Raw genomic sequence first — 15,884 nt, 5'->3', positions numbered from 1 at the left:
AAACAGAAAGACATGGACAGGAAAATTAACGAAATTTCCCAGCAGAATAGAAAACTAGAAAAAAAGATCGATTTGCTTCTTGGATTGAAATCCAACTGCTCTGAGGGTGGGATGAATCGAAAGTTAGAAATCCGTTTTAGTTCAATCAATCGAGCTAGAGAGACTATTAAAAAGTGAACTGCATTTGATAGCTTGTAATAACAAAAGCTCGTAATCGAAACTCCGTTTTACTTCCTGTGCGCTGCACACAAAACCCTACCCGAAAAATCTTTTACGTAAATCGCGTGACAAGAGGTCACGTTCCTTCAACATATTTACCATACCGCTAAAGGGTGCACCGCATTAGTTTCTCCAGTCATGAAAACGCGCTCATCAAGACATTGTTAGTTGCTGCTGGAATTACATATTTGTTCCATCGTTTACAAATTCAAAATCTGCCATGACACGATTTCTGTTAAAATGGATTGCCAATCTCAAAAGTAATCGTAGAAACGTGTGTTTGCGAAATCTAACCTTAGGTGTGGCTTGTTACGTCACGCTTCATTAATTGAATTTTCCGCAATCTTTAGAATAAATCTTACTTAAATCAAGCAATCGTGCTCATTCGGCAGCAGAAGTCAAATCGGCAGCTTTGCATAGAAGCACCAAAAGCACGTTCATCATGATAAAGATTTGCGTTCTTCTTGTGCTGAGCGCAGTGGCTCGAGTAGCGCCACACCAAGGTAGGCTAATACTATATCTTCATATAAACAGCTGCAAATGGAACTTGGAGAAATTACAGAGCATAGACCCGATACTGCTTTCTTCGTCGCATCGGTCCTTGGTGCGAATAGAATTTTGTTTTTGTTTTTGAAGAGCTGAGAGATTTGAACTCTAATGATTGAAATACGTAGGGTTCTTGCATTCTCAACATACAGTCTTTTCTCAGTTTCGACATCAGCGCAAACAACAATTACTGCCATCGTGGTTTCTTTTAGCGAGAAAGGGCTGAAACAAGGGAAGGATTTGGGTGGGGTGGGGTGGGAAATAGGGAGAGGACGCGTCTTCTGATACTCTCTTGATTTCTCAACATCCATGACCTCGGTTGGTCCCACGTCTTCATTTGATGCCATCTCTATTTGAATTGTTATCAACCAAATGAAAACGCATTTCTTTAACAACGATAAACACCTATCCCTTGGGCATTTTTTATAACGTCGCCATCGTAGTGCAGTGTCTTCTGTAAACTTTGTAAACTAATGCAAAAAATTGATATTGTTCTCGCTCGTGTTCATCTGCACGAAATTGGATTGGCATATGGGTATATCTGAAAAAAAAAAAAAAAAAAAAACACCGACAGCTTGGATGTAAAGTCCAGCTAATTTGTGATTTCCAATTTTGTGGATAAAGCCGCAGTGCACTGCAGCTCCAATTAAGTAAAAATAGTTTTTTATTTGAATTAAATATTTTGTTTCTGCCTGGTGAAGGATATATATTAGCCAAGATAAAAATCTAGAATAGGTCATTAGGCTGAAAAGTTTAAAAGTGGAAGTATATTTTCGTTCTTGGTTTCGATTTCAAATGTTTCAGAAATTCCACAAAAAAGTTTCTCCAAGTTGGATAAGATGATGTTAATATTTGTAATCACATATACAAGCTGATAATCCGAGTGTAAACTGCTTATTGATCTCAGAAACTCTGCCTTTGCTCCATACAAGTGCTTTATATTACAGCTTAGTATTCATGTTCTGTCAAGGGTGTCCAGAACGCGACTTCAAACATTGACCATTGCGTGTACACTCGCACGATTTAAGGAGTTTTGTGAGATTTTGATCTCAGTGTACCTAAAAACCAAGTAGTTCTCATACCGGAATTAATATCTCCGCATTCCTGATTAATATCTCCGCATTCCTGATTAATTTCTCCGTGGCAGCTCCTACACTCTGGAATACTCTACCTTCTAACATTAAGAACAGCTCCTCAGTGTCCCTTTTTAAACATAAACTTAAAACTTTCCTTTTTAAAAAAGCATTTTTATAACTTTTTAGCAACATTTTTTATTAGTCTAAGATTTTAAGCATTTTTTGTAACCTTTTAACTATTTTTATATTTATTTTTTTTAATACTGTTTTTACACGTTACTACTGTAAAGCGCTTTTGAACTTTCAGGATACTGGCGCTATATAAATATTTTATTATTATTATTATTTATTATTACATGTAGGCGCGTTTACACTATGGCCCCGTTTTGATTTGACTGTTTCTCCACAAAAGTGGTCAGGTCCGGACGGGTCTGTACCTAATTTTCTCTGTCGTGTGAACGCCCCTTCTGAGTCTGTCTCTTTGTCGGGGTCGAGAATAGTCGAGCAAGGGGGTAACATTTTGAGGGACGCGGGTTCTTTGTCGAGTGGTGAGGGTCCCTTTTTTACCAAAAGATTAAGGAAACACCCCACAAACTCTTAGCACCTCCTGAAAGGTAATTTTTTTTACCAGATTTTATTTCGGAAAATAAATAACGTTGTTTTCATGACTTAAACAAACAAATAATTATAAAGTCAAATTTGCTTTTAGCTTGGACATGTTAGGGCTCTGTAATTTGTCCTTACAATATCACCCGGGAGGGAGGGGTACTCGACATAATCTCGGGTAGGGAGGTGCGGCCCGGCCTCCTAAACCCTGAGCATGTTCAAGACACGAACCTCTTATTTTCCTCTCCTGTTTTAAGACAGAATGCCAATTTTTGATACCCCGTCTAAGACATAAACAACTACCTCACTAGCTTTGTTGTAATCGTGAATTAAGCTAAGTATCAATACCGAAATTAACGTAAGTCAGCAAACGGAAGAATTTGTGAAAAATTCGGCTTATGGCTAAGCCTGTATAAATTTACACCTCTGCAGGCATATAAACCTATCCTGTTTGACATGGTCCATGTATTACATGTAAAAAATTCCCCGTTTAAGACAAAAAAAGGGGTAAAATATATACCCATGTTCAAGACAAAAAAGCCTGAAAACCATACCCTATCGGTCCGCACGTCCCTGTTAAGCCCATATAAGGGACTGCCCCCCGGGCAATATCAATACATTGTAAAGCAGACAGGTTATGAGAATAGAGATAAGAATCAACTAAGGGATGTTGTCTTGATGAGACAATAAATTCTCAGAACTGACCTTTAAAGAAATGTACGGGAATCAGTAAGGAGAATTTACATTCAGACATACATTCAGGGAAACACCTGTCAATCAAAAGCTCCTAATGTTTGAAAACAAAATTATTTGCTCTTCAAAACCATATCAAGTCATCCATGTAAAAATTCTTCGGTATGCTGTGATTATCACTAACGGCTAGCCATCTTACAGCAGTCCCCTGAAGAAATATTAAGGTATAAGCTTAGTTTTTACCCGGAGAGGGGTTCAAATGGCTTACCCTCCATCACTTTTGGCGATCTCAAGTGCACCCCGCTTTTGTGAAGAGCTTTTGAAATCTTACAAGTATTAAATATGCAAATAAAACCTTAGTAGCCTTTTGCTGAGTGCGCTAATTTGAATTTAACTTTTTAATTTTGTTCCGCATCAATAGACGACACGAACTGTAAACCATGCTTGTTACCATGGCAACTGGCGTATCATCACGATGAAAATGGAAACACAGTTGCTGGTTGGAAATACTCGCTGGTATCTGCCGTGTTATCAGGAGCACGTGTGCGTGTAGTCATGGGAACATCTTACAGCACGGAGGCTGACAATGTGCACGTGAACGGCGATCAAGTGTCCGCTCAGTTTCTGCAGCACGTCAGCAAGGCTTCGTGGGACAAGTTTCAAGACAATGCTTACTGGTGGTGGGTAATTGTGTCCACAAATGGAGTGAGGCAAATGACCAGGTACAACGTGGGCTCAAGTACTCATCGTGGGACTAACACTGATAAAACAAGCATCAAATGGTACGTGCAGACGTCAGCGATTCTTCCACAACCATCCTACTCGCACTTGGCCGACGGCAGCAAAGTACAGGGAAGTTTGAATGACCTGGAGAGCAGTGTCAAAAATGGTCAGGACATTCGCTGTGTCAGTAATAAGAGGTACTCCTTTCCGATCCAGAATGTCGCCATTAACAGTCAAGGTGACAAGTTCGTGTCTGGACAAACCTTGGATCACGTTAGCCAGCGCAGTAACGCCTATTGGTGGTTCACTGTGGTGACGACCAAGGGATTGCGTGACATGTCACGCTGGAGCGTTGGGAAACACGAGCCGCGAGGTCACACCCAGGATACCGTGGCAATTGAGTGGTTTGCAGATGGATGCTGGAAGGAAGTCTTTTTCCATGATTCAAATGGAGCAGCACTTTCTGGATCGCGCCTAGCACTGACGTCTGCTTTATTATTGTCGGGCCATCGAGTTCGCTTTCAGATCCCTGAGTGGAATTACTACACTGCCGAGGCCGACAGTCTCTCCGTGCGCAATGGCCACGTGACGGCTCAGGCGCTTAAACACGTCAGCAAGAATGGGTTGACTGGATTTCAGGATGACGCCTACTGGTACTGGTTGATGGTTTCCACCACAGGAACTGTCCGTGCCACAAGATACAATGTGGGAGAGCACAAGCACCGAGGTGATTCTACTAACAAGTTGAAAGTGAAGTGGTTCATTGACACCAGGCCATGGGAGCAAGTCTTGTCAAATGACGCCTCCGGCAATGTGCTGAGTGGAAGTCGGAGCAATCTGGTACAGGCTGTCAGCGCTGGAGCAGATGTACGCTGTGTGCAGGGAGATGAATTTCAAGGCTACGCATACAAGGCTCAAAACCTGGCTGTGTCCCCAGATGGAAACCACGTGGCTGCCCAAGCTGTTAACCACGTCAGCATGCAATCAGCACCCAATCCAAACGAGGTGATGATCCAACCCAATGCCTACTGGTGGTTCACTATCGTGTCCACAACTGGCTTGAGAGATATGTCACGCTGGACCGTTGGCGAGCACGTGGATCGCGGCCACACCTCAGACAAAGTTGGCCAGAAATGGTTTGTCAACCACTGAACGCTGCCTTATACTGTGCGGCTATAACCATAGTTACCATTAGTCTGTATTACCAACTTAAAGACTTCCATATTTACCTATGTAATGCAACAAGAAGTACATTGTGTAGAAACTGGACTGTGTTAGAGCCTCGATTTACGTGGACGCTGGCTAGAAAATGGTGCATTGTGGGTATAGATCATAATGGTGGGAATACATTTTGTTTTTCTTGTATAAGGTTACTTTAAGAAATGAAAGAATCGAGTTTTTTTGTCAGTTCTGTTATGCCAAAGCTCTTCGCACGAGTTGACTACGTGTATTTGATAGAAGAACAGAGGCACTGATTGTAGTTTACAAAAATGTAGCCAGGATCTTCTTTGATCCGTTGAGAACTAATTCTGTCAGTCTAGATTTTTTTATCGGTCAAGAATTAAAGAGGTTTGACTTTCTTAATGAATTAAAGAAAAAAATATTGCTCTTGTGTCATAATTAATTCTAACGGCTCTTTCAAAAATCACGAGGAAGCTTCTGCTCTGTGTACTTACTCTGTTGTTTTTAACTGCTCGACAAATTTAAAAAACATTTTTGAAAGAAACTCCTGCTCGTTTTTAATTTGTCTAGACATTAAAAGCAATAACTACCTTTTTTTAAATACCAGACTCTTGCTCTATGTACCTTAATAGTTAGTCATTCAGTTTTTCGTTGAGAACGAATTAAAATACCTGAGAACCTCTGCTCTGTGTATTAAGTTTTTCACGTCCGCCTTTAGACCGCGAAATGACGAAATTCCGACAGCGACATGGGGTCCATTCTTAACTGCGACATGTTAAGCTTTAAAATTCAGACAGACATGATTGTAACTCTCCATAGTTATCATAGAAGACGTGTGTTTGCGAAATCTGCTCTTTCAAAGTTGGTCCAACGTAGTGAATACTACGCTAATAATGCTAATAATAAGCTATCTCTTTGCTAATACACTTGCTACCCCCCTCCAACCGATATTTAAAATCAATAAGCCTTCCGAATTAAACCTCTTTGATTATTGGAGTCCGGTGCCTGGAACGAAGCAGGTTATTGGCTTATAAAGAATACTTACAAAGAATCCTACAGAAAACAATAGAGGGAGTACTTATAAAGGACGAATAAAAATTGTGGATCAGAGAGGTGTGGCTTGTTACGTCAGATCACGCTTCAGTAATTGAATTTTTCCGCAATCTTTAGAATAAATCATATTGAAATCAAGCAATCGCGCTCATTTGGCAGCAGAAGTCAAATCGGCAGCTTTGCTCAGAAACACCAAAAGCACGTTCACCATGATAAAGATTTGCGTTCTTCTTGTGCTGAGTGCAGTTGCTCGAGTAGTGCCACACCAAGGTAGGTTAATACGGTCATTGCTATATGATATACATGATATAAAAAGTCGAAAATGGACCTTAAAGATCATTGACCCGATATTGCTTTCTTCGTTGCATCGGTCCCTGGTGCGAAATCGTTTTAGCCTTTTTTTTGGTAGAGAGGAGAGATTGAATTTTGATGATAGAAATACGTATGATCCTTGCCTTCTCAATATGTTTTCTTTTCCCCATTTCGATTGGATACCCCGGGATTTCGACATCAGCGCAAACAATAATTACTGCCTTGACGTGAAATTTGTTGGCGAGAGAGGGAAGGATTTTGGTGGGGTCGGGTGGAAGAGAGAGAGAGAGAATGTTCGATGTGAATGACGATCAATCTCAATGTCCATGACCTCGGTTGGTCTCACGTCTTCATTTGATGCCATGTAGTCAGTTTGAATTGTTATCAACCAAATGAAAACGCATTTATTGAACAACGAAAAAACCCTTTCTTTTGGGCATTTATTAAAAAGTCGTAACTTGGATTGCAGAACAGCTGCCTTTTATTAACTTTGTAAACTAATGCAAAATTGATATTGTTCTCGCTCGTGTTCATCTGCACGAATTTGGATTTAGCTATACCTGAAAAAACAACAAAAACAACCACCGCCAACTTGGATGTAAAGTCCAGCAAACTCGTGATCTCCAATTGTGTGGATAAAGCCGCAGTGCCGTGCAGCTCCGTTTAAGAAAAAATAGTTTTTTTGAAATAAATATTTTATTTCTGTTTGGTGAAGTGTATAATGATTATGATACTTCAATATTGGTTTCCGGACAATTGAGCCAAGATAAAAATCTAGAATAGGTCATTAGGCTGATAACGTTTAAAAGTGGAAGTATATTTTCGTTCCTGGTTTCGATTTCAAATGTTTCAGAAATTCCACAAAAATTTATCCAAGTTGGATATGGGATAAGACGGCGTAAATATTTTTAATCACATATAAAAGCTGATAATCCGAGTGTAAACTGCTTATTGATCACCAAAACTCTGCCTTTGTTACATACAAATGCTTTCTATTACAGCTTTATTCATGTTCTGTCAAGGGTGTCCAGAACGCGACTTCAAACATTGACCATTGCGTGTACACTTGCACGATTTAAGGAGTTTTGTGAGATTTTGATGTGTACCTAACAACCAAGTAGTTCTCATACCGGAATTAATATCTCCGCATTCCTGATTAATGACGTCTGAAGACGTCAGTGACCCGAAAACAAGCGGAATTAGTCACGTACATGTAGGCACGTTTACACGACAGAGAAAATTGGGTACGGACGCGTCAGGACATGACCACTTTTGTAGAGAAACCCCGGGGGGGGGGGGGTACTCGAAAAAGTTTTGTACGGGGAGGCTCCGCCCGGAGATCCAACCCCTTACCCTTTTATATACCATTTTGATAGAAAAGGTACCCCTTTTGTATACCTTTTATTGCAAAAAGACACCCCTTTCATATACCTACACAACATCACATTTACCTAAAACGGGAAGTTTTCTTGTCATTTTTATGTAGCGCTTAATAAATTAAGACGATACAGCCAAAAGTTGCGTCTGCTCGGAATATTTAATGTAAAGGCCTTTTTAAATATCATTATGGCAGATTTCCCTACCCTTTCATATACCTAAACTTGTGAAATCCCTACCCTTTTATATACCTGGAGCCTGAAAAAGGTACCCCTTTCGGGCGGAGCCTCCCCGTATAGGCCATTATAGGGAGTACCCCCCCCCCCGGGAGAGAAACAGTCAAATCAAAACCGGGCATTTACACGACAGAGAATATTGCATACGGACCCTTCAGAATATTGGACCGTTTTTGTAGAGAAAAAGTCAAATCAAAACGGGTCCATAGGCGGCTATGGCCCCGTTTTGATTTGACTGTTTCTCTACAAAAACGGTCCAATATTCTGAAGGGTCCGTACCTAATTTTCTCTGTCGTGTAAACGCGCCTTCTGAGTCTGTCTCTTTGTTGGGGTCGAGAATAGTCGAGTAGGGGGTAACATTTCGAGGGACGAGGGTCCCTTTTTTCCAAAAAATATTAAGGAAACACCCTACAAAGTCTAAGCACCTCCAGGGAGATTATTTCTTTTTCCAGATTTTGTTTTTGGGGAATTAATAGCGATGTTTTCATCACTTAAACAAACGAATAATTATTAAGTCAAATTTACTTGTACCTTTGACATGTTAGGGCTCTGTACTTTCTCGTTACAATATCAACATATCATAGTTGTCAAGCAGACAGGTGATGCCTTGTTGAGACAATAAATTCTCAGAACTTATCTCCCGTACATTTCTTTAAGTTTCACTAAAAGAAATGTACGGGAGATAGTAAGGAGAATTTACATCTAGATCGTGGTGCTTGTTAGCCTCTTATGCAGACCTTCTTTGGACTCGTCACGCATTCCTCTGGGGGAGGAGAGCGTGACCAGAACGTCTGCGCAAGAGGCTAGGGGCTTGTACAACCACCATCAAAAGGCACTATTCATGGCATCACAACGTCTATAGGGGAACACCTGTCAATCAAAAGCCTCTCATATATGAAAACAAAATTATGTGCTCTTCAAAATCAAATCAATTTTACAATACAAATGATTTTTCAGTATGCTGTAATTACCACTGACAGCTAGCCATCTTACAGGAAGGGGTCGAAATGGCTTACCCTCCAACAATTTTGTCGATCCCTAGCGCACCCCGCTTTTTTGCTTAATGTGCTAATTTTCATTTCATTTTTTTTTCTTTCTGTATCAATAGACGACACGAACTGCCAACCATGCTTGTTACCATGGCAACTGGCGTATCACCACGATGAAAATGGAAACACAGTTGCCGGTTGGAAATACTCGCTGGTATCTGCCGTGTTGTCAGGGGCACGTGTGCGTGTGGTCATTGAAACATCTTACAGCACGGAGACTGACAATGTGCACGTGCACGGCGATCACGTGTTCGCTCAGCTTCTGCAGCACGTCAGCAAGGCTTCATGGGACAAGTTTCAAGACAATGCTTACTGGTGGTGGGTGATCGTGTCCACAAATGGAGTGATGCAGATGACCAGGTACAACGTGGGCTCAAATACTCATCGTGGGACTAACAGTGATAAAAGAAGCATCAAATGGTACGTGCAGACGTCAGCACTTCTTCCACAACCGTCCTACTCGCACTTGGCCGACGGCAGCAAAGTACAGGGCAACTTGAATGACCTAGAGAGCAGTGTCAAAAATGGCCAGGACATTCGCTGTGTTAGTGATAAGAGGTACTCCTTTCCAATCCAGAATGTCGCCATTAACAGCCAAGGTGACAAGTTCGTGTCCGGGCAAACGTTAGACCACATAAGCGTCAGCACTGGTGTCAACCAAATACAGTTCCAGAGTAATGCCTATTGGTGGTTTACTGTGGTGACTACTAAGGGATTGCGTGACATGTCACGGTGGACCGTCGGTAAGCACGAGTCGCGAGGTCACACCCAGGATACCGTGGCAATTGAGTGGTTTGCAGATGGATGCTGGAAGGAAGTCTTTTTCCATGATTCAAATGGAGCAGCACTTTCTGGATCGCGCCTAGCACTGACGTCTGCTTTATTATTGTCTGGCCATCGAGTTCGCTTTCAGATCCCTGAGTGGAATTACTACACTGCCGAGGCCGACAGTCTCTCCGTGCGCAATGGCCACGTGACGGCTCAGGCGCTTAAACACGTCAGCAAGAATGGGTTGACTGGATTTCAGGATGACGCCTACTGGTACTGGTTGATGGTTTCCACCACAGGAACTGTCCGTGCCACAAGATACAATGTGGGAGAGCACAAACACCGAGGTGATTCTACTAACAAATTGAAAGTGAAGTGGTTCATTGACACCAGACCATGGGAGCAAGTATTTTCAAATGACGCCTCCGGCAATGTGCTGAGTGGAAGTCGGAGTAATCTGGTACAGGCTGTCAGGGCTGGAGCAGATGTGCGCTGTGTACAGGGAGATGAAGTGCAAGGCTATGCATACAAGGCTCAAAACCTGAATTTTTCCCCAGATGGAAACCACGTGTCTGCCCAAGCTGTTAACCACGTCAGCATGCAATCAGCGCCTAATCCAAATGAGGTGATGATCCAACCCAATGCCTACTGGTGGTTCACTATCGTGTCCACAACTGGCTTGAGAGAGATGTCACGCTGGACCGTTGGCGAGCACGTGGATCGTGGTCACACCTCAGACAAAGTTGGCCAGAAATGGTTTGTCAACCACTGAACGCTGCCCTATACTGTGCGGCTATAACCATAGTTACAATAAGTCTGTATAACCAACTTAAAGACTTCCATATTTACCTATGTAATGCAACAAGAAGTACATTGTGTAGAAACTGAACTGTGTTAGAGCCTCGATTTACGTGGACGCTGGCTAGAAAATGGTGCATTGTGGGTATAGATCATAATGGTGGGAATACATTTTGCTTTTCTTGTATACAAGTAATTAAATTGAATAAAGGTTACTTTAAGAAATGAAAGAATCGAGGTTTTGTCAGTTCTGTTATGCCAAAGCTCTTCTAACAGCGTGTAGCACGAGTTGACTACGAGTATTTGATAGAAGAACAGAGGCACTGATTGTAGTTTATAAAAACGTAGCCAGAATCTTCCAGGTCCTACTTTTGAGCCGCCACGTTTTCCTCTACTAGTGAATTAAGCGATCTTTTTCCACGTTTCTAACACCTGCTTTGCTGGCTATAGTCTCCGTTATTTTGTTCTTACCCCAAACTCACCAAACAAACGTTGCGAAAGAGATTTTTCTGGCTACTGCTCTTTCTTGGTTGAATTTCGCTCTTTCCCCTTACTGGGTCGCTCAAGACGTCCTCTGTCCCCCTTCCCCTTCTCCCCCTACTCAACTGCTGAAAGTCTGTCAGTATGGGCCACCTTCAATTTAAACAAAAGTAACATACCTCTGAACCCTACCGGCAGAATTTTTTTCAAACTTTGTAAAAATGTTTCTTATACCGATGAGATAAACATACGTTTAAAACAAAAACTTTCACCGAGTGGTGTTAGGTTATTAGCCTCAACAAGTGTCTCTGACATGTTTTTTGACGTGGCCACGGCAACGAATTTTGATGTCAATGCGACCACAATTAGTTTATTATAAAAGATTTATTTAAATTTGTGCTAAAAAAATTTTTTTTGAACATTTTTGTTGTAGTTGCGATAAAATGCCAAAGTCGGTAATGTTTAAAGCAAGCATTTATCCCAAATTTGACATTCGCAGTTTTATGTAAACATTTGTTATTCATTCACGAAAACCAGAAAGAAGACTAGAGAAAATGATGTAGTTATCTCAACTTCTTTTGCAAGCTGTTCGAGATGTAGTCCCCTTCGCAGCCGTTATATTGGGATAAGCGTTGTGTGACATCCCAAATCACGGCTGCGAAGGAGACAATACAAGAGGTTAATCCCGCACGCGATCAAATGAAATAAGTCACGCAAGCACAGAAATCTGAATCTTTCAGCCGTTCAAGTCCATGATGGCCGGCACAGTGAGGAGAGGTAATTGATTCATGTCCTATTAAGGCTATAAACACCAAACATAACCAAATGTTGTAGTAATACACAAATTCTATATGGATCAACCATTAATAGACATCGCTCTCACCGTCATTATGTGTTTATAGTCATTATACATTATGCACTATCAACAGACATCAACCATCGTTATCAGACATCATTCACGTCAATAGCGATACTTCGCGTTAATAAAAACTTCTTTATCGTTATTAATTTGCCAGCGAGAGAATTATTGGCTGTCAAAACAAAGAGTTCATTGCTTGATGGTTGGCAATAACTAAAACAATTTGACGTGGAATTATCGCTTTACACTTGGGGGCGGAAGAGGAATAATGTAGTGTTCATTATTCAATTATTCCTGCTCTCAAATTCGCATTATTTCCTTCCGATTTCGGGCAAGAAAAAGTACATCATTCCAGAGAAATGTCGTTGATTATTCCAGAGGAAACATCGCTTCCGTTATCCATTATTCTCTAACACAAGGGTCATTACAAGACCTCGTCCACAACAAACTTACATTATTCACCAGTCATTTTTGCGTCATTCATCGCCATTAGAGATCATTAGATCATTCGACATTAATAGACATCATTCACCGTTATAAGACACCACTCGCCGTGATAAGACATCATTCACCGTCACTAGGCATAATTTACTATCATTAGAACTTCTTTACCCCCTATATTACCGTTATTAGACATCATTCACCATCACCATCACGGATTACCGTATTTATTCGATTAAGAGCCCAACCACGAACAGTGAAAATTCTGCTGAGGTACAACTCCACATTTTGTTATTATTTGTTGTTTTGTTGCAAATAAACTAACTACTTGCTAAAAATGGTGAAAATTTAATAAGCGCCCAGCCTCGAATAAGCGCCCACCTCGAATTTAAGCGCCCTCTCTCAAGATCAAAAAATTTAATAAGAACCCAGGGCGTTTAATGGAATAAATACGGTACATATTTTTGCTGAATGGCATATTTTCTCTTTCCTTTTTACCTTTTTCCATCAAAAGACGATACCAACTACAAACCCTATTTGTTACCATGGCAACTGGCGTATCACCATGATGAAAATGGAAACGCAATAGCTGATTGGAAATACTCGCTGGTATCTGCCGTGTTGTCAGGGGCTCGTGTACGTGTGGTCATTGGAACATCTTACAGCACGGAGGCTGACAATGTGCACGTGCACGGCGATCACGTGTTCGCTCAGCTTCTGCAGCACGTTAGCAAGGCTTTGTGGGACAAGTTTCAAGACAATGCTTACTGGTGGTGGGTGATCGTGTTCACGAATGGAGTGATGCAGATGACCAGGTACAACGTGGGCTCAAATACTCATCAAGGGACAACTAGTGAAAAAACAAGCATCAAATGGTACGTGCAGACTTCAGCGGTTCTTCCACAACCGTCCTACTCGCACTTGGCAGACGGTAGCAAAGTACAGGGTAGTTTGAATGACCTGGAAAGCAGTGTCCAAAATGGTCAGGACATTCGCTATGTCAGTGATAAGAGATACTCCTTTCCAATCCAGAATGTCGCCATTAACAGCCAGGGTGAAAAGTTCGTGTCTGGACAAACCTTGGATCACATTAGCAGCAGCACCGGTGTTAACCAAATACAGTTCCAGAGTAATGCCAATTGGTGGCTCACTATAGTGACTACTCGCGGATTACGTGACATGTCACGCTGGACCGTTGGGAAACACGAGTCGCGAGGTCACACCCAGGATACCGTGGCAATTGAGTGGTTTGCAGATGGATGCTGGAAGGAAGTCTTTTTCCATGATTCAAATGGAGCAGCACTTTCTGAATCGCGCCTAGCACTGACGTCTGCTTTATTATTGTCTGGCCATCGAGCTCGTTTTCAGATCCCTGAGTGGAATTACTACACTGCCGAAGCCGACAGTCTCTCCGTGCGCAATGGCCACGTGACGGCTCAGGCGCTTAAACACGTCAGCAAGAATGGGTTGACTGGATTTCAGGATGACGCCTACTGGTGGTGGTTGATGGTTTCCACCACAGGAACTGTCCGTGCCACAAGATACAATGTGGGAGAGCACAAGCACCGTGGTGATTCTACCTCTCAAGTGAAAGTGAGGTGGTTCATTGACACCAGACCATGGGAGCAAGTCTTGTCAAATGACGCCTCCGGCAATGTGCTGAGTGGAAGTCGGAGTAATCTGGTACAGGCTGTCAGAGCTGGAGCAGATGTGCGCTGTGTACAGGGAGATGAAGTGCAAGGCTATGCATACAAGGCTCAAAACCTGAATGTGTCCCCAGATGGAAACCACGTGTCTGCCCAAGCTGTTAACCACGTCAGCATGCAATCAGCACCCAATCCAAACGAGGTGATGATCCAACCCAATGCATACTGGTGGTTCACAATCGTGTCGACAACTGGCTTGAGAGAGATGTCACGCTGGACCGTTGGCGAGCACGTGGATCGCGGCCACACCTCAGACAAAGTTGGCCAGAAATGGTTTGTCAACCACTGAATGCTGCATAACTGCTAAGCCATTTACACAGTTACCAGGCATCCATATTCAACTTAAAGTTTTTTTGGCTCCGTATTTACCTATGTGACAAGTAGTACAGTGTTTAGAAATTGGACTTTGTCAGAATACCGATGTATACTCGAAATATATTTGGTGCCAACTGTGAGTTTAGAATAGTGGAAACACGTATTTTTTCCTGGATTCGCGTAATGATGTCAAATAAAAAAGGTTTTTTTATCAAACAATCGAGTTTTATTTTTGTTCTGTTACTTGGCTGGATCTTCGTATAACATGCAGCGTCGGAATTTCATAAAAGGACAGGGAAATTATCGGAGTTCAGCATAAAATTGCAATAATAATTTCCCCTGGAAAATAGGTCCTCCTAATTCCCCTTCAAATTTTAGACGTAAAAAATATCCTTCGTAGTTTCAATAACAAAACCCCCCACTACAAGCATTCCTTCGACATCGCCTTAGGGGGTCCTTTAATACATCAGACTTGAAGATACATAAAAGATCAAGAAGACTTCAGTGATTTGTAGTCTCCTTCTCAGCCGTTGTTTGGGCTCGCAACGTAACGCTCCCTCCCTGTTCAAAAAGGTCCGAACCACATACCTTTCCACTTTTTAGCCAATCACAGCTTCAATCGCATAATCCTGAGCAAAACGCGCCGACTACATCAACGACGTTTCCGACCCTAACGTCGGGCCATCTTCACGTGCAACCCTAAGCATGATCTCGACAGCTCAAAATGCTGGCGTTATTTCCTTTATAGCACCCTACGTGAGACCAAATCCGTAATTTACACCCCTAAGCGAGATGACGAGCATCCCCTTTCCTTCCTTTGGGAGTCCCCCGGGAATAAAACAAAAATAAAACACGTCCGCCCTACTCCATTGTAGGTTACCCTCAGTAATCGCTGTTACCGGTTTTATACACACCTGTTCGAAGAGAGGCACTTTGAGAATTAACTGGCTTTCTTAAGTAACACTGGACTCCGGATTCCAGCGCGCTAACCAGGCCTAATGGTAAGCGATTATTGGGTAATAGCTGAATAAAGCACAGGCATGCCGTAGCGTAAAAATTTGTTCAACTTTTTTTTCAATGCCCTCGCTTTCACTTCATGCGTATAAGGTAAACGGCTTGAAAAATTTTAAGGACGTTTACGCAACAGTGGAAATTCTGCTTTAAATTGCAAAAATTAAAGAACTAGAGAAGAACGTTCATTAACTCATCGAATGACTCACAGGACCGTTTAACAGTACCGCCGACTCCGCAAGTAGTGTTATGAATTTTATTCTGAAGTAACTTTAACGTAAAAAAATTGCGTCAGTGGAAATAAAAGCTTGAAATATAAAATGTGCGCAGCATAAATAACCATAAATGTCGCACGCAAATGATTGCATGGCATGATAATTAACGCGTGGTGTAAAATGATGTGCCCTGTCAATTACGCTTTGCCAATTAAGGTG

General features: G+C 41.9%; 3 protein-coding genes across 3 annotated transcripts; all 3 read left to right on the top strand.

Moving 5' to 3' along the window:
- The first annotated feature begins 616 nt into the window (after positions 1-616).
- On the top strand, positions 617-5,727 carry LOC144662812 (uncharacterized). Its single transcript, XM_078523762.1, has 2 exons — positions 617-722; positions 3,562-5,727. The coding sequence occupies exons 1-2, from the start codon at positions 662-664 to the stop codon at positions 5,013-5,015; spliced, it is 1,515 nt and encodes a 504-aa protein (XP_078379888.1). The 5' UTR covers positions 617-661; the 3' UTR covers positions 5,016-5,727.
- Positions 5,728-6,262: 535 nt separating this feature from the next.
- LOC144662806 (uncharacterized) lies at positions 6,263-10,981 on the top strand. Its single transcript, XM_078523749.1, has 2 exons — positions 6,263-6,368; positions 9,132-10,981. The coding sequence occupies exons 1-2, from the start codon at positions 6,308-6,310 to the stop codon at positions 10,610-10,612; spliced, it is 1,542 nt and encodes a 513-aa protein (XP_078379875.1). The 5' UTR covers positions 6,263-6,307; the 3' UTR covers positions 10,613-10,981.
- Positions 10,982-11,771: 790 nt separating this feature from the next.
- Positions 11,772-14,620, top strand: LOC144662820 (uncharacterized). The gene is made up of 2 exons (XM_078523773.1): positions 11,772-11,895; positions 12,933-14,620. Exons 1-2 carry the CDS (start codon positions 11,871-11,873, stop codon positions 14,411-14,413), a joined length of 1,506 nt encoding a protein of 501 aa, XP_078379899.1. The 5' UTR covers positions 11,772-11,870; the 3' UTR covers positions 14,414-14,620.
- Positions 14,621-15,884: the final 1,264 nt, after the last annotated feature.

Source organism: Oculina patagonica, chromosome 1 (assembly GCF_052425735.1).
Source record: "Oculina patagonica isolate OP01 chromosome 1, crgOcupat, whole genome shotgun sequence".
In the NCBI taxonomy this organism is placed as follows: Eukaryota; Metazoa; Cnidaria; class Anthozoa; order Scleractinia; family Oculinidae; genus Oculina; species Oculina patagonica.
This window is presented reverse-complemented; position numbering and strand designations above follow the sequence as displayed.

What these genes read in the sequence shown, in the direction of transcription:
- LOC144662820 (XM_078523773.1), top strand. Translation starts at nt 11,871, where the DNA reads ATGATGGCCGGCACAGTGAGGAGAG. An exon ending in GGCCGGCACAGTGAGGAGAG is followed by an intron (nt 11,896 to 12,932) that starts GTAATTGATTCA and finishes TTCCATCAAAAG; the next exon opens with ACGATACCAACTACAAACCC.
- LOC144662812 (XM_078523762.1), top strand. Translation starts at nt 662, where the DNA reads ATGATAAAGATTTGCGTTCTTCTTGTGCTGAGCGCAGTGGCTCGAGTA. An exon ending in TCGAGTAGCGCCACACCAAG is followed by an intron (nt 723 to 3,561) that starts GTAGGCTAATAC and finishes CCGCATCAATAG; the next exon opens with ACGACACGAACTGTAAACCA.
- LOC144662806 (XM_078523749.1), top strand. Translation starts at nt 6,308, where the DNA reads ATGATAAAGATTTGCGTTCTTCTTGTGCTGAGTGCAGTTGCTCGAGTA. An exon ending in TCGAGTAGTGCCACACCAAG is followed by an intron (nt 6,369 to 9,131) that starts GTAGGTTAATAC and finishes CTGTATCAATAG; the next exon opens with ACGACACGAACTGCCAACCA.